Here is a 17,444-nt window from a genome sequence, read left to right as displayed (position 1 = left end):
CACAAAAAAACATTTGAGCAAGTGTTGATATGGGAAAGTATTTAATATATTTTTAGCTTCTTTAATGCAGTTTAGCAGCTGGAAATAAGGACCAGGCAGCACCACACAATCGGTCACCTTTCTACGCAAGTGCTCTGTGGATCACAGTTTGGAAACCTGCACTACAGATCTGTAAAGGAGGGATTAGGAAACTAATCTTCATTGGCACTAACTTTTCTTGTTCCCCAAAGACAAATGAAGCCAGCTTAGCATTTTTGGTAGAATACCGGACTCTAAAGATTGTGGTAAAATCGCTGTCTGAAGAGCAAAAGAAGTGATGGAGCGGGGTAGACAGGGCAGCACAAAGCTGCAGGAAGGAAGCTGCAGTGGCAGCAGCCTGAAGTAACTGATGTCTTCTCTGAGCTCATCCAGACATCTGAATCCATTTCCTGGTGGGATTCAAAGCCATCCAGAGGAAGACGCTCACTTGCACAGAGTCTTTCAGATTAGGCCAAAGAGAATAAGGGCCTGTGAAGAATCCCGGCACAGCCTGTCACAACTGGTAAGGAATCCACATTCCAAGAGGCAGTGATGGATTCTGTCCTGGCTTATCAAGAAAGGGCAAAACTGTCCCAGAACAGTCACTTGCTTAGATAGGGATAAATGTGAAAACATTTCTTATCAAAATTTGGCAGCCACCTCCATGCAGACTTGGGGCTGAGATGAGATTAAAGGGATAGGTCATCCTATCAGCAGCGAGTTAAACACACCATGAACATGAGATTAGGTGTGTACTGGGGAGGAATCTAATGGTATGTGAAGATGGACCTCAGGAACTGAACACAGGAAATCTACCTGCAAAGAAGTGCAGTTTTCTAGGCAGAATCATACTCTCTGAACAGCCTGGGCATCAGCTGTCAAAGTTTGAGTGGAACCTTTCCTAACAGTTTCCCAGACAAGGAACCAATGGGCGCAGAAGTTGTCTGATGAATGAAAAAAATGACCTGCTTATTAGTGATTCAGACATTTGCAGGTCTAGGATCTATCCTCTGTCAGAGGAGAAGCTAAAACAGAGGCTAGGTCTATACTACCCGCCTGAATCGGCAGGTAGAAATCGACCTCTCGGGGACAATCGATCCCCGAATCGGCGCTCTTACTCCACCAGCGGAGGTGGGAGTAAGCGCCGCCGACAGAAAGCCGCAGAAGTCGATTTTGCCGCCATCCTCACAGCGGGGTAAGTCGGCTGCGATACGTCGAATTCAGCTACGCTATTCACGTAGCTGAATTTGCGTATCTTAAATCGACTCCCCCCTGTAGTGTAGATGTACCCAGAGCGGGACAAGGATGAGAACAGAATTCTATACAACAAACTTAGCTTCTACCCTAGTAAATTGAGGAATTGATCTAGCTCTCTGCAAAAAGTTATAATGGAGAAAGGAGGTGAGGAAAAAAGAGCAGAGACAGGGCTGATATTTTTCAAAAAGTATATGTCAATGGCCAAGAACTTATACTAGGAAAAAATGTTGACCTGAATGTTCCTGTTTGGGCTGGGCTGCCCAAGATGGAGTCCATTCTCTAGAAGAGGAGACAGAGGAAAAGGAAGATATGGAAAAGCTTCTTCTGGAGAAGAATCGGGGCAGGGTTTTACAGCTGATTCGGTTGTTATGAGAGAGGGCATTTCTAGGAGTTAGAATTGCTTTACCCCTTAGGCCTGGTCTACACTACGACTTTAATTCAGATTTAGCAGCGTTAATTCGAATTAACCCTGCACCCATCCACACAACGACGCCATTTAATTCGAAATAAAGGGCTCTTTAAATCGATTTCTGTACTCCACCCCGACGAGCGGAGTAGCGCCAAAATCTATTTTAGCATTTCGAATTAGGGTTAGTGTGGCCGCAATTCGATGGTATTGGCCTCCGGGAGCTATCCCACAGTGCACCATTGTGACCGCTCTGGACAGCAATCTGAACTCGGATGCACTGGCCAGGTAGACAGGAAAAGCCCCGCTAACATTTGAATTTCATTTCCTGTTTGCCCAGCGTGGAGAGCACAGGTGACCACAGATAGCTCATGAGCACAGGTAACCATGCAGGCTGATAATCGAAAAAGAGCACCAGCATGGACCGTACGGGAGGTACTGGATCTGATCGCTATATGGGGAGAGGATTCAGTGCTAGCAGAACTTCGTTCTAAAAGACGAAATGCCAAAACTTTTGAAAAAATCTCCAAGGGCATGATGGAGAGAGGCCACAACAGGGACTCAGATCAGTGCCGCGTGAAAGTCAAGGAGCTCAGACAAGCCTATCAAAAAACAAAGGAGGCAAACGGTCGCTCCGGGTCAGAGCCGCGGACATGCCGTTTCTACGCCGAGCTGCATGCAATTCTAGGGGGGGCCGCCACCACTACCCCACCTGTGACCGTGGATTCCGGGTCGGGGATAGTCTCATCAGCTACACCTGAGGATTCTGCGGATGGGGAAGAGGAGGAGGAGGAGGACAAGCTTGCAGAGAGCACCCAGCACTCCGTTCTCCCCAACAGCCAGGATCTTTTTCTCAGCCTGACTGAAGTACCCTCCCAACCCAGTATCCAAGACCATGACCCCATGGAAGGGACCTCAGGTGAGTTTACCTTTTAAAATATAAAACTTGTTTTAAAAGCAAGCATTTTTTAATGATTACTTTGCCCTCAGGACTTGGGATGCATTCGCGGCCAGTACAGCTACTGGAAAAGTCTGTTAACGTGTCTGGGGATGGAGCGGAAATCCTCCAAGGACATCTCCATGAAGCTCTCCTGGAGATACTCCAAAAGCCTTGCCACAAGGTTTCTGGGCAGTGCAGCCTTATTCCGTCCTCCATGGCAGGACACTTGACCACGCCATGCTTGCAGCAAGTAATCTGGTATCATTGCCTGACAAAGCCTGGCAGCGTACGGTCCCGGTGTTTGGTGGCATTCAAGCAACATCCATTCTTTATCTTGCTGTGTTCCTCAGGAGAGTGATATCGCTCATGGTAACCTGGTTGAAATACGGGAACTTAATTAAGTGGACAGAGGTGGCCGTTCCTACTGGGCTGTTTGCCTGTGGCTGAAAAGAAATCCTTCCCTGCAGTTAGCCAAGCGCAGGGGGGGGAATTGGCCCTGAGCTTTTCGCGTTTGGCTAGCAGGGATCTTCCCTGTTACCAGCCACACGGTGGGGGGAGGGGTACAGCGATCATCCCAGAGAATTCATGGTAGGGGGAGGTGGGGGGGTTAGTTTGGTTCCTCCAGGGATCTTCCCTGATACCAGCCACGCGGTGGGGGGAGGGATAAAGCGATCATCCAGAGAATTGGATGGGGGGGGGTGGTTAGTTTGTTTTCTGCTGCTGCTGAATGTTAACAGGAAAACCGCAGCACTCAACAGGCTTTGCTTGGTATGTGGGAAAGGAGGGCGCAGAAGCCGAAAGACAATGGCTTACCATGGCTGCATGCAAGCCGAATTCTGTTGCCTGGACCTGTGATCTCTAGCAGCAAAGCCACAGGCACTCAATATTAAGAGGCAAAATACGACCTTGCACAGAAATCACATGTGCTATGTAATGTGAATAGTGTTGGTCACCGTGAAAGAGTATAAGCATTGTTCTGCAAAATGAATCTTTTTAAAAAATTCTCTCTTTTTTTCCCTCCCTACAGCAGCTGCAAATTCTTCAAGCCTCCCTCCTCCGTCCCGAAGGCTATCACAGATAAGGCGTCGGAAAAAGAAGACGCGAGACGAGATGTTTGCAGAAATCATGGAATCCACCCGCAGTGACAGAGCTCATCTGAATGAGTGGAAGGACACAGTTTCAAAGTATAAGAAAGAAGCCAGTGAACGTGAGGACAGGAGGGACCAACGTGAGGACAGGAGGGACCAACGTGAGGAGAGGAGAGACACTCGAGATGAGAGGTGGCGGCAGGAAGATCAGATGAGGCAGGATGCAACGCTGGGGCTGCTGCATGAGCAAACAGACATGCTCCGGCATCTGGTGGAGCTTCAGGAACGGCAGCAGGAAAACAGAGTGCCACTACAGCCCCTGTATAACCCCCCTCCCCATGTTCCATATCCTCCTCACCCAGACGTGTAAGAACGCGGGGGGTGGGGGGGGGAGGCTCCGTACACCTTCCTATTCCACCCCAGTGGACAGCCCAAGCAAAAGGCTGTCATTTTTTTAACCTTTTTTTAGTGGCCTTTTCCTTCCCACCGATCCTCCTCCCAAACCCCACCCGGGTTCCCTCCCTCTTTTTATAATCTATTAATAAAGAATAAATGATTTTTAAACGATAGTGACTTTATTTGGTTTGAAAGCAAGCTGGGGGAAGGGGGAGGGTGGGTTCCTTACAGAGAATGAGTCAATAAAGGGGGCGGGTTTTCATGAAGGAGAAACAAACAGATATTTCACATTGTAGCCTGGCCAGTCATGAAACTGGTTTTCAAAGCTTCTCTGATGCACAGCGCTTCCTGGTGTGCTCTTCTAATCGCCCTGGTGTCTGGCTGCGCGTAATCAACAGCCAGGCGATTTGCCTCAGCCTCCCACCCCGCCATAAAGGTATCGCCCTTACTTTCACAGAGATTGTGGAGCACACAGCAAGCAGAAATAACAATGGGGAGATTGGTTTGGCTGAGGTCAGAGCGAGTCAGTAACGATCGCCAGCGACCTTTTAAACGGCCAAATGCACATTCTACCACCATTCTGCACTTGCTCAGCCTGTAGTTGAACAGCTCCTGACTCCTGTCCAGGCTGCCTGTGTATGGCTTCATGAGCCATGGCATTAAAGGGTAGGCTGGATCCCCAAAAATAACTATTGGCATTTCAACATCCCCAACGGTTATTTTCTGGTCCGGAAAGTATGTCCCTTGCTGCAGCCCTTTAAACAGAGTAGTGTTCCTGAAGACGCGAGCATCATGAACCCTTCCCGGCCAGCCCATGTTGATGGTGAAACGTCCCTTGTGATCCACAAGTGCTTGCAGCACCATTGAAAAGTACCCCTTGCGGTTTATGTACTGAGTACCCTGGTGCTCCGGTGCCAAGATAGGGATATGGGTTCCATCTATCGCCCCACCACAGTTAGGGAATCCCATTGCAGCAAAGCCATCCACTATGACCTGCACATTTCCCAGAGTCACTACCTTTCGTAGCAGCACCTGAGGGATTGCTCTGGCTACTTGCATCACAGCAGCCCCCATAGTAGATTTGCCCACTCCAAATTGATTCCTGACTGACCGGTAGCTGTCTGGCGTTGCAAGCTTTCACAGGGCTATCGCCACGCGCTTTTCAACTGTGAGGACTGCTCTCATCTTGGTATTCTGGCGTTTCAGGGCAGGGGACAGCAAGTCACAAAGTTCCATGAAAGTGCCCTTACGCATGCGAAAGTTCCGCAGCCACTGGGAATCATCCCACACCTGCAACACTATGTGGTCCCACCAGTCTGTGCTTGTTTCCCTTGCCCAGAATCGGCGTTCCATGGATAGAACCTGCCCCATTAACAACATGATCTCCAAAGCACCGGGGCCTGCGGTTTGACAGAATTCTGTGTCCGTGTTCGTGTCCGTGTCCATGTCCATGTCCTCATCACGCTTGTCACTGCGCTGCCGCCACCGCTGCCTCCTCGCCTCGTTTTTCTGGTCCTGGCTCAGCATAAACTCCACGAGAACGCGCGAGGTGTTTACAATGTTCATGACTGCTGTCTTGAGCTGAGCGGGCTCCATGCTTGCCGTGGTATGGAGTCTGCAGTGTTCACCCAGGAAAAAAGGCGCGAAATGGTTGTCTGCCGTCCGTTGCTTTCATGCAGGGAGGGAGGGGTGAGGCTGTACCCAGAACCACCTGCGACAATGTTTTTTGTCCCATCAGGCACTGGGATCTCAACCCAGAATTCCAATGGGCGCGGGAGACTGTGGGAACTATGGGATAGCTATGGGATAGCTACCCACAGTGCAACGCTCCAGAAATCGACGCTAGCCCCGGTACTTGGACGCACACCGCTGAATAAATGTGCTTAGTGTGGCCGCATACATTCGACTTTATACAATCTGTTTCCCAAATCCGAATTATATAAATTCGGATTAATCCTGTATTGTAGACATACCCTTAGACAGCTTCTCACTTTTATGAGGAGGGCAGAAATTTTTGTCCCATTAATGGTCTGGATATTCCAAAATCATAGCGAAAGGTAGCAATGCCCCAAGGTGGAAATGTCTATAGCCCTAGTCACCAAGAATGCCCATCACAAAAAGGCACAGAGAAAGCAGGCTCCATCCTTACAAACCGAAGGAGAAACTAGTCCTACAAAGAGCAAAGCGACGGACAGCCTCTTACTTCCCAATTCCTAGTGATAGTTATCTTCTTCCACTTTTATTCTAATGCAGAAAGAGGGGACAGTTGTCTTTCATTTCATGTATACCTCTCACTGGAAGCCCTCACAAAGTTATCAATGACAAAAAATCCATTTTCCGAAATTATATTTAATTTCATCTTTCTTATGGCACTTCCATCATATGTGGTATGCATCATTACTACATTACATATCTTTTAGCCTAACAGGAGAAGAATGTTACTGAAAGCATATTTTGAGATGATTTGGTTTTAGGGTAAACAGCACATGACATATTGACACTAAAAGCACATACCAGGGACAACACCATCCTATCCCATATCTCAGACAATGATTCACTGTAATCTAGGGAAGTCATCCAGCCATTAATTTACATCTAGACTCCATGTCAAGACTTATTAACTTGTGAAAATTCTGAAATAAGCACTTTTGTTTTACAGGAATATTTATTACTCCTCTGTGACCTGTTGTTTTCTTATTAAATCCCTTAACTTGGCCAGGCTGTAATTCATAGTACTTGGTTTGTAAATAATGGTGGGACTTTTACTTCTTTCCTTCAGACTCTATTCTAGTGTCTAACAGATTTTATACTAGGAAGTTTTTCTAGATAGTTATCTTAAAAATTTCCTTTGCTTGATTTCAATCTATCACAGCTAGTTATACCGAACCCCCTTGCACCACCCTAAATAATTATTTGGGATCCTAGATAATTATACATTTAAAATACTTGTAGACTGTCATTATGGCTCCTTTTAAGTCACCACTTAGTCAGCTTACATAGATTTTGTTTTTATATAGCAATACCTATATTGGTATTAGGCATACTACCTAACATTCTTACATGCATAAAACCTAATATTTAAGTGTCTCAACCCAGCCTCCATTTGTACCCATGTCATTGACACACTATCACTTAAACAACAAGGAGTCTGGTGACACCTTAAAGACTAACAGATTTATTTGGGCATAAGCTTTCGTGGGTAAAGCTATCACTTGTACATGCAAATGATAGAATCTTCATGCACAAAACCTGTTTTCACCAAATCTATCCTTGATTTTCATGTGCAAATGAACTGTGTGTGTGTGTGCTACATAAATTAGTAGCATGGCCATTTATGTGCACAAATGGAGCCCACATTTGTAGACCTTAATTTCCTCAAATTAAGCAACATATTCGCCTTAATTTCTTTATAAAAAATCTGTTCACTGCTACTGCACTGACATATTTGTTAATTTTACCCATTCTTGAATTTTATTTCTTCCTTGCTGAGTGAATTTAGTAGTTCAAGTTATCAGATTGAGAACACTAGAATCTGCACAGGTACAGAACAGGCTGTAATGATAATCTTGTCAGTACTATGAATTCCCCTTGTCTTTTTTTGTGACACACTTGTAGTACATCTTGTAACATACACAAAGGTATGACACTAGATTTACATGACTGCCAAATGCCATTTGTTTTCAGCAAGTCTAAATATTGTTTCAGTTTAAACAATTTAGTGCCAATCTGGATAGCACAAACAACTCAAATACTCTTTCTCTTACTGTCCGTCAGTGTTCCGATCGCATTTTAAAATCTCCCAGAATCCACTGCTTCTGAGAGCTGTGCTGGCAACTGTGGAATAGGTACTTCTCAAAGAGCACTGCAATCGAAACAGTTTTGAACATTAGTAGCATGGCCATAGGCAAAACTGCAATGGTTCAGAATGTGATTCAGCACGTCCAGATACAGCAAATTGTTTGTGCTTCAACTGTCTGTCCCTCTATTTCCGTTAGGAATTACTGAGATCACTAGCATAGACAAGCCCTAGATAACAGTGCATTGGTAACTTTGAACATTTTTCCATCAATGGATAATTGGAGCATAATAATACCAAAGGTCAAAGGTACCAGAGTCAATTTAATTGAGGCCAGTCTACCCACTGCATAATGTGAAGAGTCATCGCTGGCAGTAACTTTATGTTTGAGAATGCTTCCTTGTTAATGTTATATGTTCTTGAAATCCAGAGGTTCCTATTAAGATGCTGACTCTGTACCATGGCTCTGTAATAACAATTAGAATTTTCTTGAATTTGATACCCCAAAATGGATGCAAGCTGTTGTGTGACATTTATAATTTGGTTTAATGATAAATGAAATATAATGGATAGTTTGTAGTGTATAATCTCTATAGTTACTAAGAGAACTCTAAATACTAAGGGCCTGATCTTGCAAGGTACGGAGCATCCTAAACCCATAAGGATGGCAAAGGGAGCTCAGGATATTCAGTGTCTCACAGACTGTATTAAGAAATTGCCTTCTCAAGGGACTTTGAAAGAATCAACTTCTGTATTGCTTATGCTGTGCAAGACGCATAAAGCCTTCCACCATCAGCTAGAGACTAGGAGCTTTATTCAGACACTCGCTGAAGTCAAGGGAATCTTTCCATTACATTCTAAGGCTTGGTTCACATTAGCTCAGACTGGACCACATTAGCTCAGCTTTCAAACTTCTGTGATGTCATCAACCCAATCCTCAAGTTGCTGCCCATGTCTTCTAATAAAATGTTAAAAGACAGGAGACAATATTCATTTTTTAATGTAAATAATACAAACAACCCAAAAAACATTATGAAGTCATCTTTATTATAAAGGAGAAATAAGATAAAAAATGTATCGGTTTAAAATTTTACCTTTATAGCTCTGTAGCTAACATTCTTACACCTGTTTCCAAATTTGGGAGTACGACATGGAGATTCATGTCAAAAATTCATACAATAAAAATGTTAAGGGGAACGTTTTGCAAACAAAATCCCAGTTGCTTTACATTTGAGATCAAGAGAACACTGAACCGGCTTCAAGTTTACACCTAAAGACTGAGAAAAAAGAATGTAAACTGGTGTAGCTTTACTGGCATAGGGTTATTCCTGGGTCACCTACTTATGTCAAGCCTCCTTTGGCCAGAGGCCTCGTATGGCTAAATTGAAATCTTACAGATCTTAACCTGTAGGCCTTGCATTACAGCCTTACCTTGCTTATATTCCTAATACACACTCATCACTCAAAAATACTTGTCAATACATTGAATTGATAGTTGAATTCATAGTTCTGTGTTAAACCACAGTGTCCCCAGTGAGTGAGTCTGGTTCCTGTGTTGCTACAGTTTTAAAATCAAACAGGGTGAAAACCACCCTTAGCAATTCTTTTAAGTTGGGGCACCCTAGGAGTACACGAAGAACGAATACAGTGACCACAAACATGAGGGCGAAAGGAGTCCAGGAGAGCTGGCTGTATTTTAAAGAATACTTATTGAGGTTGCAGGAACAAACCACACCAATGTGTACAAAGAATAGTAAATATGGCAGGCGACCTGCTTGGCTTAACAGTGAAATCCTCGCTGATCTTAAACACAAAAAAGAAGCTTACAAGAAGTGGAAGATTGGACAAATGACCAGGGAGGAGTATAAAAATATTGCTCAGGCATGCAGGAGTGAAATCAGGAAGGCCAAATCACACTTGGCGTTGCAGCTAGCAAGAGATGTTAAGAGTAACAAGAAGGGTTTCTTCAGGTATGTTAGCAACAAGAAGAAAGTCGAGGAAAGTGTGGGCCCCTTACTGAATGAGGGAGGCAACCTAGTGACAGAGGATGTGGAAAAAGCTAATGTACTCAGTGCTTTTTTTGCCTCTGTCTTCACAAACAAGGTCAGCTCCCAGACTACTGCACTGGGCAGCACAGCATGGGGAGGAGGTGACCAGTCATCTGTCGAGAAAGAAGTGGTTCAGGACTATTTAGAAAAGTTGGACGAGCACAAGTCCATGGGACCGGATGCAATTCATCCGAGGGTGCTAAGGAGTTGGCGGATATGATTGCAGAGCCAGTGGCCATTATCTTTGAAAACTCCTGGCGATCGGGGGGAGGTCCCAGATGACTGGAAAAAGGCTAATGTAGTGCCCATCTTTAAAAAAGGGAAGGAAGAGGATCCAGGGAACTACAGGCCAGTCAGCCTCACCTCAGTCCCTGGAAAAATCGTGGATCAGGTCCTCAAGGAATCAATTCTGAAGCACTCAGAGGAGAGGAAAGTGATCAGGAACAGTCAGCCTGACTAATCTAATCGCCTTCTATGAAGAGATAACTGGTTCTGTGGATGAGGGGAAAGCAGTGGACGTGTTGTTCCTTGACTTTAGCAAAGCTTTTGATACGGTCTCCCACAGTATTCTTGCCAGCAAGTTAAAGAAGTATGGGCTGGATGAATGGACTATAAGGTGGATAGAAAGCTGGCTAGATTGTCAGGCTCAACAAGTAGTGATCAATGGCTCCATGTCTAGCTGGCAGCCGGTATCAAGCGGAGTGCACCAAGAGTCGGTCCTGGGGCCGGTTTTGTTCAATATCTTCTTTAATGATTTGGAGGATGGTGTGGATTGCACCCTCAGCAAGTTTGCAGATGACACTAAATTGGGAGGAGTGGTAGATACTCTGGAGGGTGGGGATAGTATACAGAGGGGCCTAGACAAATTAGAGGACTGGGCCAAAAGAAATCTGATGAGGTTCAACAAGGACAAGTGCAGAGTCCTGCACTTAGGACGGAAGAATCCCATGCACTGCTAGAGACCAGGGACCAAATGGCTAGTAAGCAGTTCTGCAGAAAAGGACCTAGGGGTTACAGTGGACGAGAAGCTGGATATGAGTCAACAGTGTGCCCTTGTTCCCAAGAAGGCTAACGGCATTTGGGGCTGTATAAGTAGGAGCATTGCCAGCAGATCGAGGGATGTGATCATTCCCCTCTATTCAGCATTGGTGAGGTCTCATCTGGAGTACTGTGTCCAGTTTTGGGCCACACACTACAAGAAAGATGTGGAAAAATTGGAAAGAGTCCAGCGGAGGGCAACAAAAATGATTAGGGTCTGGAGCACATGATTTATGAAGGGAGGCTGAGGGAACTGGGATTATTTAGTCTGCAGAAGAGAAGAATGAAGGGGGATTTGGTAGTTGCTTTCAATTACCTGAAAGGGGGTTCCGAAGAGGATGGATCTGGACTGTTCTCAGTGGTACCAGATGACAGAACAAGGAGTAACGGTCTCAAGTTGCAGTGGGGGAGGTTTAGGTTGGATATTAGGAAAAACTTTTTCACTAGGAGGGTAGTGAAGCACTGGAATTGGAACCTAGGGAGGTGGTGGAATCTCCTTCCTTAGAGGTTTTTAAGGTAAGGCTTGACAAAGCGCTGGCTGGGATGATTTAGTTAGGGACTGGTCCTGCTTTGAGCAGGGGGTTGGACTAAATGACCTCCTGATATTCTATGGTTCTATGAAACACAGTTACAATTAAGAAATCTTGTTTGTATTATAAGTTATAAAACTCTAGCTACACAGGAGCTGGAATCACTCACTAGGGACACTGGGGTTTAACACAGAACTATCAATTCAATTTAATAAGCGGCTACACTGGCTTCTAAAAAGAACTCAGCTATGATGCATACAATCACTTGGGCGAAATGAAGGCTTGTGACAGACTGGTTTCTGGTCTGTCAATAATTGAAATTTCCTATAAAGGAGAAATACTGGTAAAAAGGAATTATGGGCAAAACATAATACCTGCCTCAAAAAAAGACAATGAGATATCTCTTGGTCAACACCTATGGTCAGGGACAGAAAACATCTGAAGCTATTTAGCATCCCAAACTTATTTCTGATAACAGTCATTCACCCAGGATAGGTCTACACTGGAGGAAATTTTAAACTTGATTTAATTGGCAAACATATACGTACATACTAATGACATTCCACAAAACTGCCTGTGGACTTATCCAGACTAGCATGTACAAATGTGTTAGCTAACTTGAGCTAGTTAATAGTTAATTAATGAAAGTTAAAAAATGTGTGTAGACAAATTTCCAGAGGATGGTATGCTGTAAATGCGGGTTAAAAAGTTAACTAATACAAAATAAACACACCAGTAAGAAGAAAAAAAGGAACCTCTGAACTGGTTTACCAAAAGAGGGTAACTAGAGCAGTGGTTCTCAACCAGAGTCCTGGAGGGCTGCGAGCAGGTTTCAGGGGATCGACTGAGCAGGGCCAGCCCCACTGCATGGGTCTGAAGCCTGGGGCCTTGAGCCCTGCCACCCAGGGCTGAAGCTGAAGCCTGAGCAATGTAGCTTCGCGGGGACCCCTGTGGCATGGGGCCCCAGGCAACTGCCCTGCTTGCTACCCCCTAACGCTGGCCCTGGCTTTTACATGCAGAAAATAAGTTATTGTGGCACAGGTGGGCCGTGGAGTTTTTATAGCTTGTTGGGGGGAGAGGAAGTAAGGGAGGGTCTCAGAAAGAAAAAGGTTGAGAATCTCTGAACAAGAGAATGACTAACACACAATGGACATTTAATACATAGACAATAGTCTCTCTAGGGAGGTGGTATCTGCATAAATACCTTTGTGAGGGATGCCAGATATTATAAACAGGCAGGCTAGCATGTTTAGGATCAAAAGAACCACAGTTTACCCATATCTATATTAGAAAAGTTGCATTACCAATTTAAATCAATCTAGTTAACTTGGTGCCAGCCCCACTGCATTTAAGCCAGGGTTCAGCCAGTTTAAACCATGAGATAATTTCTCAAATAGAAATAAATAGGTTTAGTCAAAAGTTGAACTGGTTTAAGTGCATCTACATTAGAAGTCTTCACTGGGTTAACTAGACGGATTTAAAATCCATTTAGTTAAGCCAGTGGAATTTTCTAATATAGAGCAGGCCTTAGTAGACATAGTAGTACTAGTGAAGGAACGTTATATGAAATCTATCCTACTTGAGAATCTCACTCAAAAGGGCAGGGAATTAAGGAATCCTCTAAGGTTTGTCTTCTGCAGCACTTCAGTTTGACAGATGCACAGGAAACTCCACACAAACCATGGACAAAAACCAAGTTCAAGGAGGAGGATAATGAAAACTAGGACTTGTCTACAACTAGTAAAATTCAGACCCTCTATTCAGCACCTCTGTAGCTCCACTTGTGGTTGCAAGAGTGGACTCTGCCCTTCTACACTACAAGCTTTCACTATTGCTACCAAGACTCACTGTTTTTTAATAAATTTGACTTAAGATCCACAAAGTCCTAAACTGTTTGGGAAATATATGTATCCCAGGATGGACTTAGTGAACAAATCTTTGACCTTTGCAGAGAGTTAGTGAAGGCAGGAGTTTGGAATCTAACACCACTAAGAATTTCTAGGACAGTCAGTACAAAAGAATAAAGGACTTGCACATTGCTATGTGTGCTCAGCAAGGTGCATAGGGAACACCAGATAGCCATGTCTGAGAATCAAGTTTTAAATAACTGGGACACTGACCTGTGACTGCAGAAAAAGGAGGCACTTCTCTGGATTGATACCACAGGCAAGGAGAGTGGCAGTGGTATCCAAGATGCTCTGACGGAAGACTGCTGGCTCCCGTGGTACTGTGAGAGCGTGCAGATCTACAATGCTGTATAACACAGAGTTGTACTCTTCCTGAAGCCTCACCCAGTTCTGGATGGCTCCAAAGTAGTTGCCAAGGTGGAGCTTCCCAGTTGGCTGAATACCAGAGAAAATTCGATCCATGCCGCTATTCTGTAATGAAAACATTTAATAATTTATACCATCATTGCTTTTTCACAGCTTCTTTCACTTGTGGCTGTCACTGTTTTTCAGACATTGGTTATGCCTCACCTACTCCCCATTTCCTTCTACTCTTTATTTTACAGTGTTTCCTGTCAAACTGGAAGAATGTATGTGATGGAGACCTGCACGGATCTGTCCTGGGTCTGGTATTATTAAATATTTTCATCACTGACTTCAATAATGGCAGTGGAGAGAACACTTATAAAATTTGCGGATGATCCCTAGCTGGGAGGAGTTGCAAGCACTTTGGAGGACAGGATCAGAATTCAAAATGATCTTGAGAAATTGTTTAGTTGATCTGAAATCACCAAGATAAAATTCAATAAAGACAATAAGGTACTACACTTATGAAGGAAAAAAATCAAATGCACAAATACAAAATAGGAAAAAAGCACTAGTACTGCTGAAAAGCATCATTGTAGATCACAAATTGAAGACAAGTGAACAGTGTGATGCAACTGAGAAAAAGACACATAGTTCTGGAACTATAATAAGACTGTCATATGTAAGACATGGGAGGTAACTGTTCTGCTGTAACTGGCATTAGTCCAGTTTTGGGCACCACACTTTAAGAAAGACATGGATATTAAGCATTGGAATAGTTTATCGAGGGAGGTTGTGGAATCCCCATCATTGTAGGTTTTTAAGAACAAGTTAAACAAACACCTGTCAGGGATGGCCTAGATATACTTGGTACTGCTCAGTGCAGGGGGCTAGCAGGAATAGATAAGGTCTTGAGGTATATTTCCAGCCCTAGATGTCTATGATTCTATGATTTCCTCCTGCAAGGTAAGTATAATTGTTACATAAAAAAAAGATATCCTGGCTCATGATTGTCCAGAAAGAGTTATTGTGATCAGTCATTAAAACTTCCTATTGTTTACCTTAAATAAATATTGAAATCTAGAATAATTTTAACCAGTCAAATTACATGTAAAAACAAATGCACTGGCTGAAATTGAATTCTGAAATGACTACTTTTCAACAGAGGCAAGGGATTACATTTTTGCTCTGGATCTGTAACTTAATTTTTTCTTTTCGCATGTTAATCATATTGATACAGAAGCTCAGGATGACAGTGAAGGGAATTTCAGACATTTCTCCTCAAAATGTTCAAAGTATCAAAAGAAATTGACTTCTCATTCCAGTGAACATAAAAGGTTTATCCCTATTGATGGGAAAATATTGACAGAGGTGTTCTAATAGAAAGATTAAAAAGAGTTAATATATACAGTTTGGTTAAATGACAACTAACATTTTTGGAAAGTTCATTTTCCTCTGACCCGGCTCTCAGGCAGATCATTCGCTCGGACACATCTACACTGCAAAAAACTTCCAGTGGCAGCAAGTCTTAGAGCCCAGGTCTACAGAGATGTTCCCACCCACCCCCATTACTGAGTTTCAGAGACTGAATTCCTGCCCAAGCAGAAACATCCACAGTACTATTTTTAGTGCTGTAATGCAAGTCCAAATCTGTAGTCCTGGGCTCTGTAACTTGCTACCACATTTTTTTTCTTTTGCACTATTATAGATGTACCCTCAGAAACTTAAGCTGGCAGGGTTCGATCAATTACCTCCAAACTTACCAGAAAAATTCCTGTGTACTTTGAAAATAATTAAACAATGTTATGTGAAAATACTTTTTGTAAAGTTAAGGGTGTGCAAGTGTAACCCTGCTTTCAATCTTAACTATGGAACCACTACAAAGATTAGTCATAACATAGGAAATTTACATGTTAAAAGGACATCAACTTAAAAAAAATCTTTCAAATAGAAGTGTGATTATCTACTACTGTTACAAGTAACATCTAAGATTCCTATAACTAAGATAAGAAAAAAATTCTCCCAGTTTTACTTTGAGGATTTGATGGCATTTTGTTTATAACCGTTTTCATTGTTTCCCCTTCATGACTAGTTAGATGGTGAGCTTCCATTTATGGGAGGTCTTTTTTTTTTTTTTAAATAGGAAAAAAAATGTGATTGTAAAACCACAAAAAATAACGGGGACACTCTTGGGCAAGTGTAAAAACTGCAGGCTCCTCCGCGACTTGTGCCTGCAGGGATCAGGTGTCACCGACCATGTAGCTGTGCAGGGAGCCCTCTACAGCCCTGCTGTTACAGCCCCACTCGCTCACTCCCATGACAACAGGGCTGCAGAGGGCTCCCTGCATGGCCACAGGGCCAGTGACACCTGCAAGGTGCGAGGGGCAGGCTTCATTCGGAACAACTATTACCAATGGGTTTTGTTGTTGTTGATTTCAGTGTGTCATCTGATAATGACATTTACTGACACCTATCGATTTAAATTGAATCCTGCCAAGTCTAATCATAACTAAAACGTCTGTGCTTACCTTATTGCTAGGGCCTTACCAAATTCACAGCCATGAAAAATGCAGCACGGACCGTGAAATCTGTTCTCCCCCATTAAATCTGGTGTGGCGTGTGCTTTTACCCTATACTATACAGATTTCATAGGGGGAGACCAGCGTTTCTCAAACTGGGCGTCCTGACCAAAAAGGGAGTAGCAGAGGGGACACAAGACTATTTTAGGGGGGTTGCGGTACTACCACCCTTACTTCTGCGTTGCCTTCAGAGTTGAGTGGCCTGAGAGCGGCAGCTGTTGGCCAGGCACCTAGCTCTGAAGGCAGCCCCCCGTCAGCAGTAGCACAGAAGTACCATACCCTGCCACCCTTACTTCTGTGCTACTGCCTTCAGAGCTGGGCAGCCAGAAAGTGGCAGCTGCTGACAGAAGACCCAGCTCTGCAGGCAGCAGCACAGTAGCAAGGGTGGCAATACCATGCCATGCCATCCTTCCTTCTGCGCTGCTGCCTTTAGAGCTGGGTGCCTGGAGAGTGGCAGCTGCTGACTGAGGACCCATAGCATACCATGACATCCTTCCTTCTGCGCTGCTGCTGGCAGCAGCTCTGCCTTCAGAGCTGGGCTCCTGGCCAGCAGCTGCCACTCTCCAGCTACCCAGCTCTAGAGGTAGCACCACAGCCAGCAGTGGTGCTACCTCCCCCACAACTTCCCCCCACAACTCTTTTTTGGGTCAGGACCCCTACAATTATAACACTGTGACATTTCAGATTTAAATAGCTGAAATCATGAAATTTACAATTTTTAAATCCTCTGACTGTGAAATTGACCAAGATGGACTGTGAATTTGGTAGGGCCCTTATTGCAGGACAACCAAAGTATGGCCCACACCAAATTCTACCGTTTGACTTGTTTTTAGAGTGTTCTTTAGAGACCACCGGCCCCTGCATGTTGCCTTCTTTTTGGCATCAAGATAGAGAACTGCATGTTTCAAGTGGAGTGCCCCAAGGATCGGTCCTGGGGCCGGTTTTGTTTAATATCTTTATTAATGATTTGGAGGATGGTGTGGACTGCACTCTCAGCAAGTTTGCAGATGACACTCAACTGGGAGGCGTGGTAGATACACTAGAGGGTAGGGATCGGATATAGAGGGACCTAGACAAATTAGAGGATTGGGCCAAA

The 17,444-nt window shown here is 44.1% G+C and overlaps 2 protein-coding genes across 2 annotated transcripts in view; one reads left to right on the top strand and one right to left on the bottom strand.

Moving 5' to 3' along the window:
* Window positions 1-17,444, bottom strand: part of WARS2 (tryptophanyl tRNA synthetase 2, mitochondrial) — an 88,330-nt gene that overhangs the window by 45,268 nt on the left and 25,618 nt on the right. The window contains exon 2 of the mRNA XM_008170855.4: window positions 13,638-13,895. Coding sequence (XP_008169077.2) covers window positions 13,638-13,895 — 258 coding nt within the window. The remainder of the gene's footprint in view (window positions 1-13,637; window positions 13,896-17,444) is intronic.
* Window positions 1,941-4,273, top strand: LOC135981867 (uncharacterized). Its single transcript, XM_065586416.1, has 2 exons — window positions 1,941-2,600; window positions 3,649-4,273. Exons 1-2 carry the CDS (start codon window positions 2,069-2,071, stop codon window positions 4,077-4,079), a joined length of 963 nt encoding a protein of 320 aa, XP_065442488.1. The 5' UTR covers window positions 1,941-2,068; the 3' UTR covers window positions 4,080-4,273.

Source organism: Chrysemys picta, chromosome 1 (genome assembly GCF_011386835.1).
Source record: "Chrysemys picta bellii isolate R12L10 chromosome 1, ASM1138683v2, whole genome shotgun sequence".
In the NCBI taxonomy this organism is placed as follows: Eukaryota; Metazoa; Chordata; order Testudines; family Emydidae; genus Chrysemys; species Chrysemys picta.
This window is presented reverse-complemented; position numbering and strand designations above follow the sequence as displayed.

What these genes read in the sequence shown, in the direction of transcription:
- LOC135981867 (XM_065586416.1), top strand. Translation starts at nt 2,069, where the DNA reads ATGCAGGCTGATAATCGAAAAAGAGCACCAGCATGGACCGTACGGGAG. An exon ending in CCCCATGGAAGGGACCTCAG is followed by an intron (nt 2,601 to 3,648) that starts GTGAGTTTACCT and finishes CCCTCCCTACAG; the next exon opens with CAGCTGCAAATTCTTCAAGC.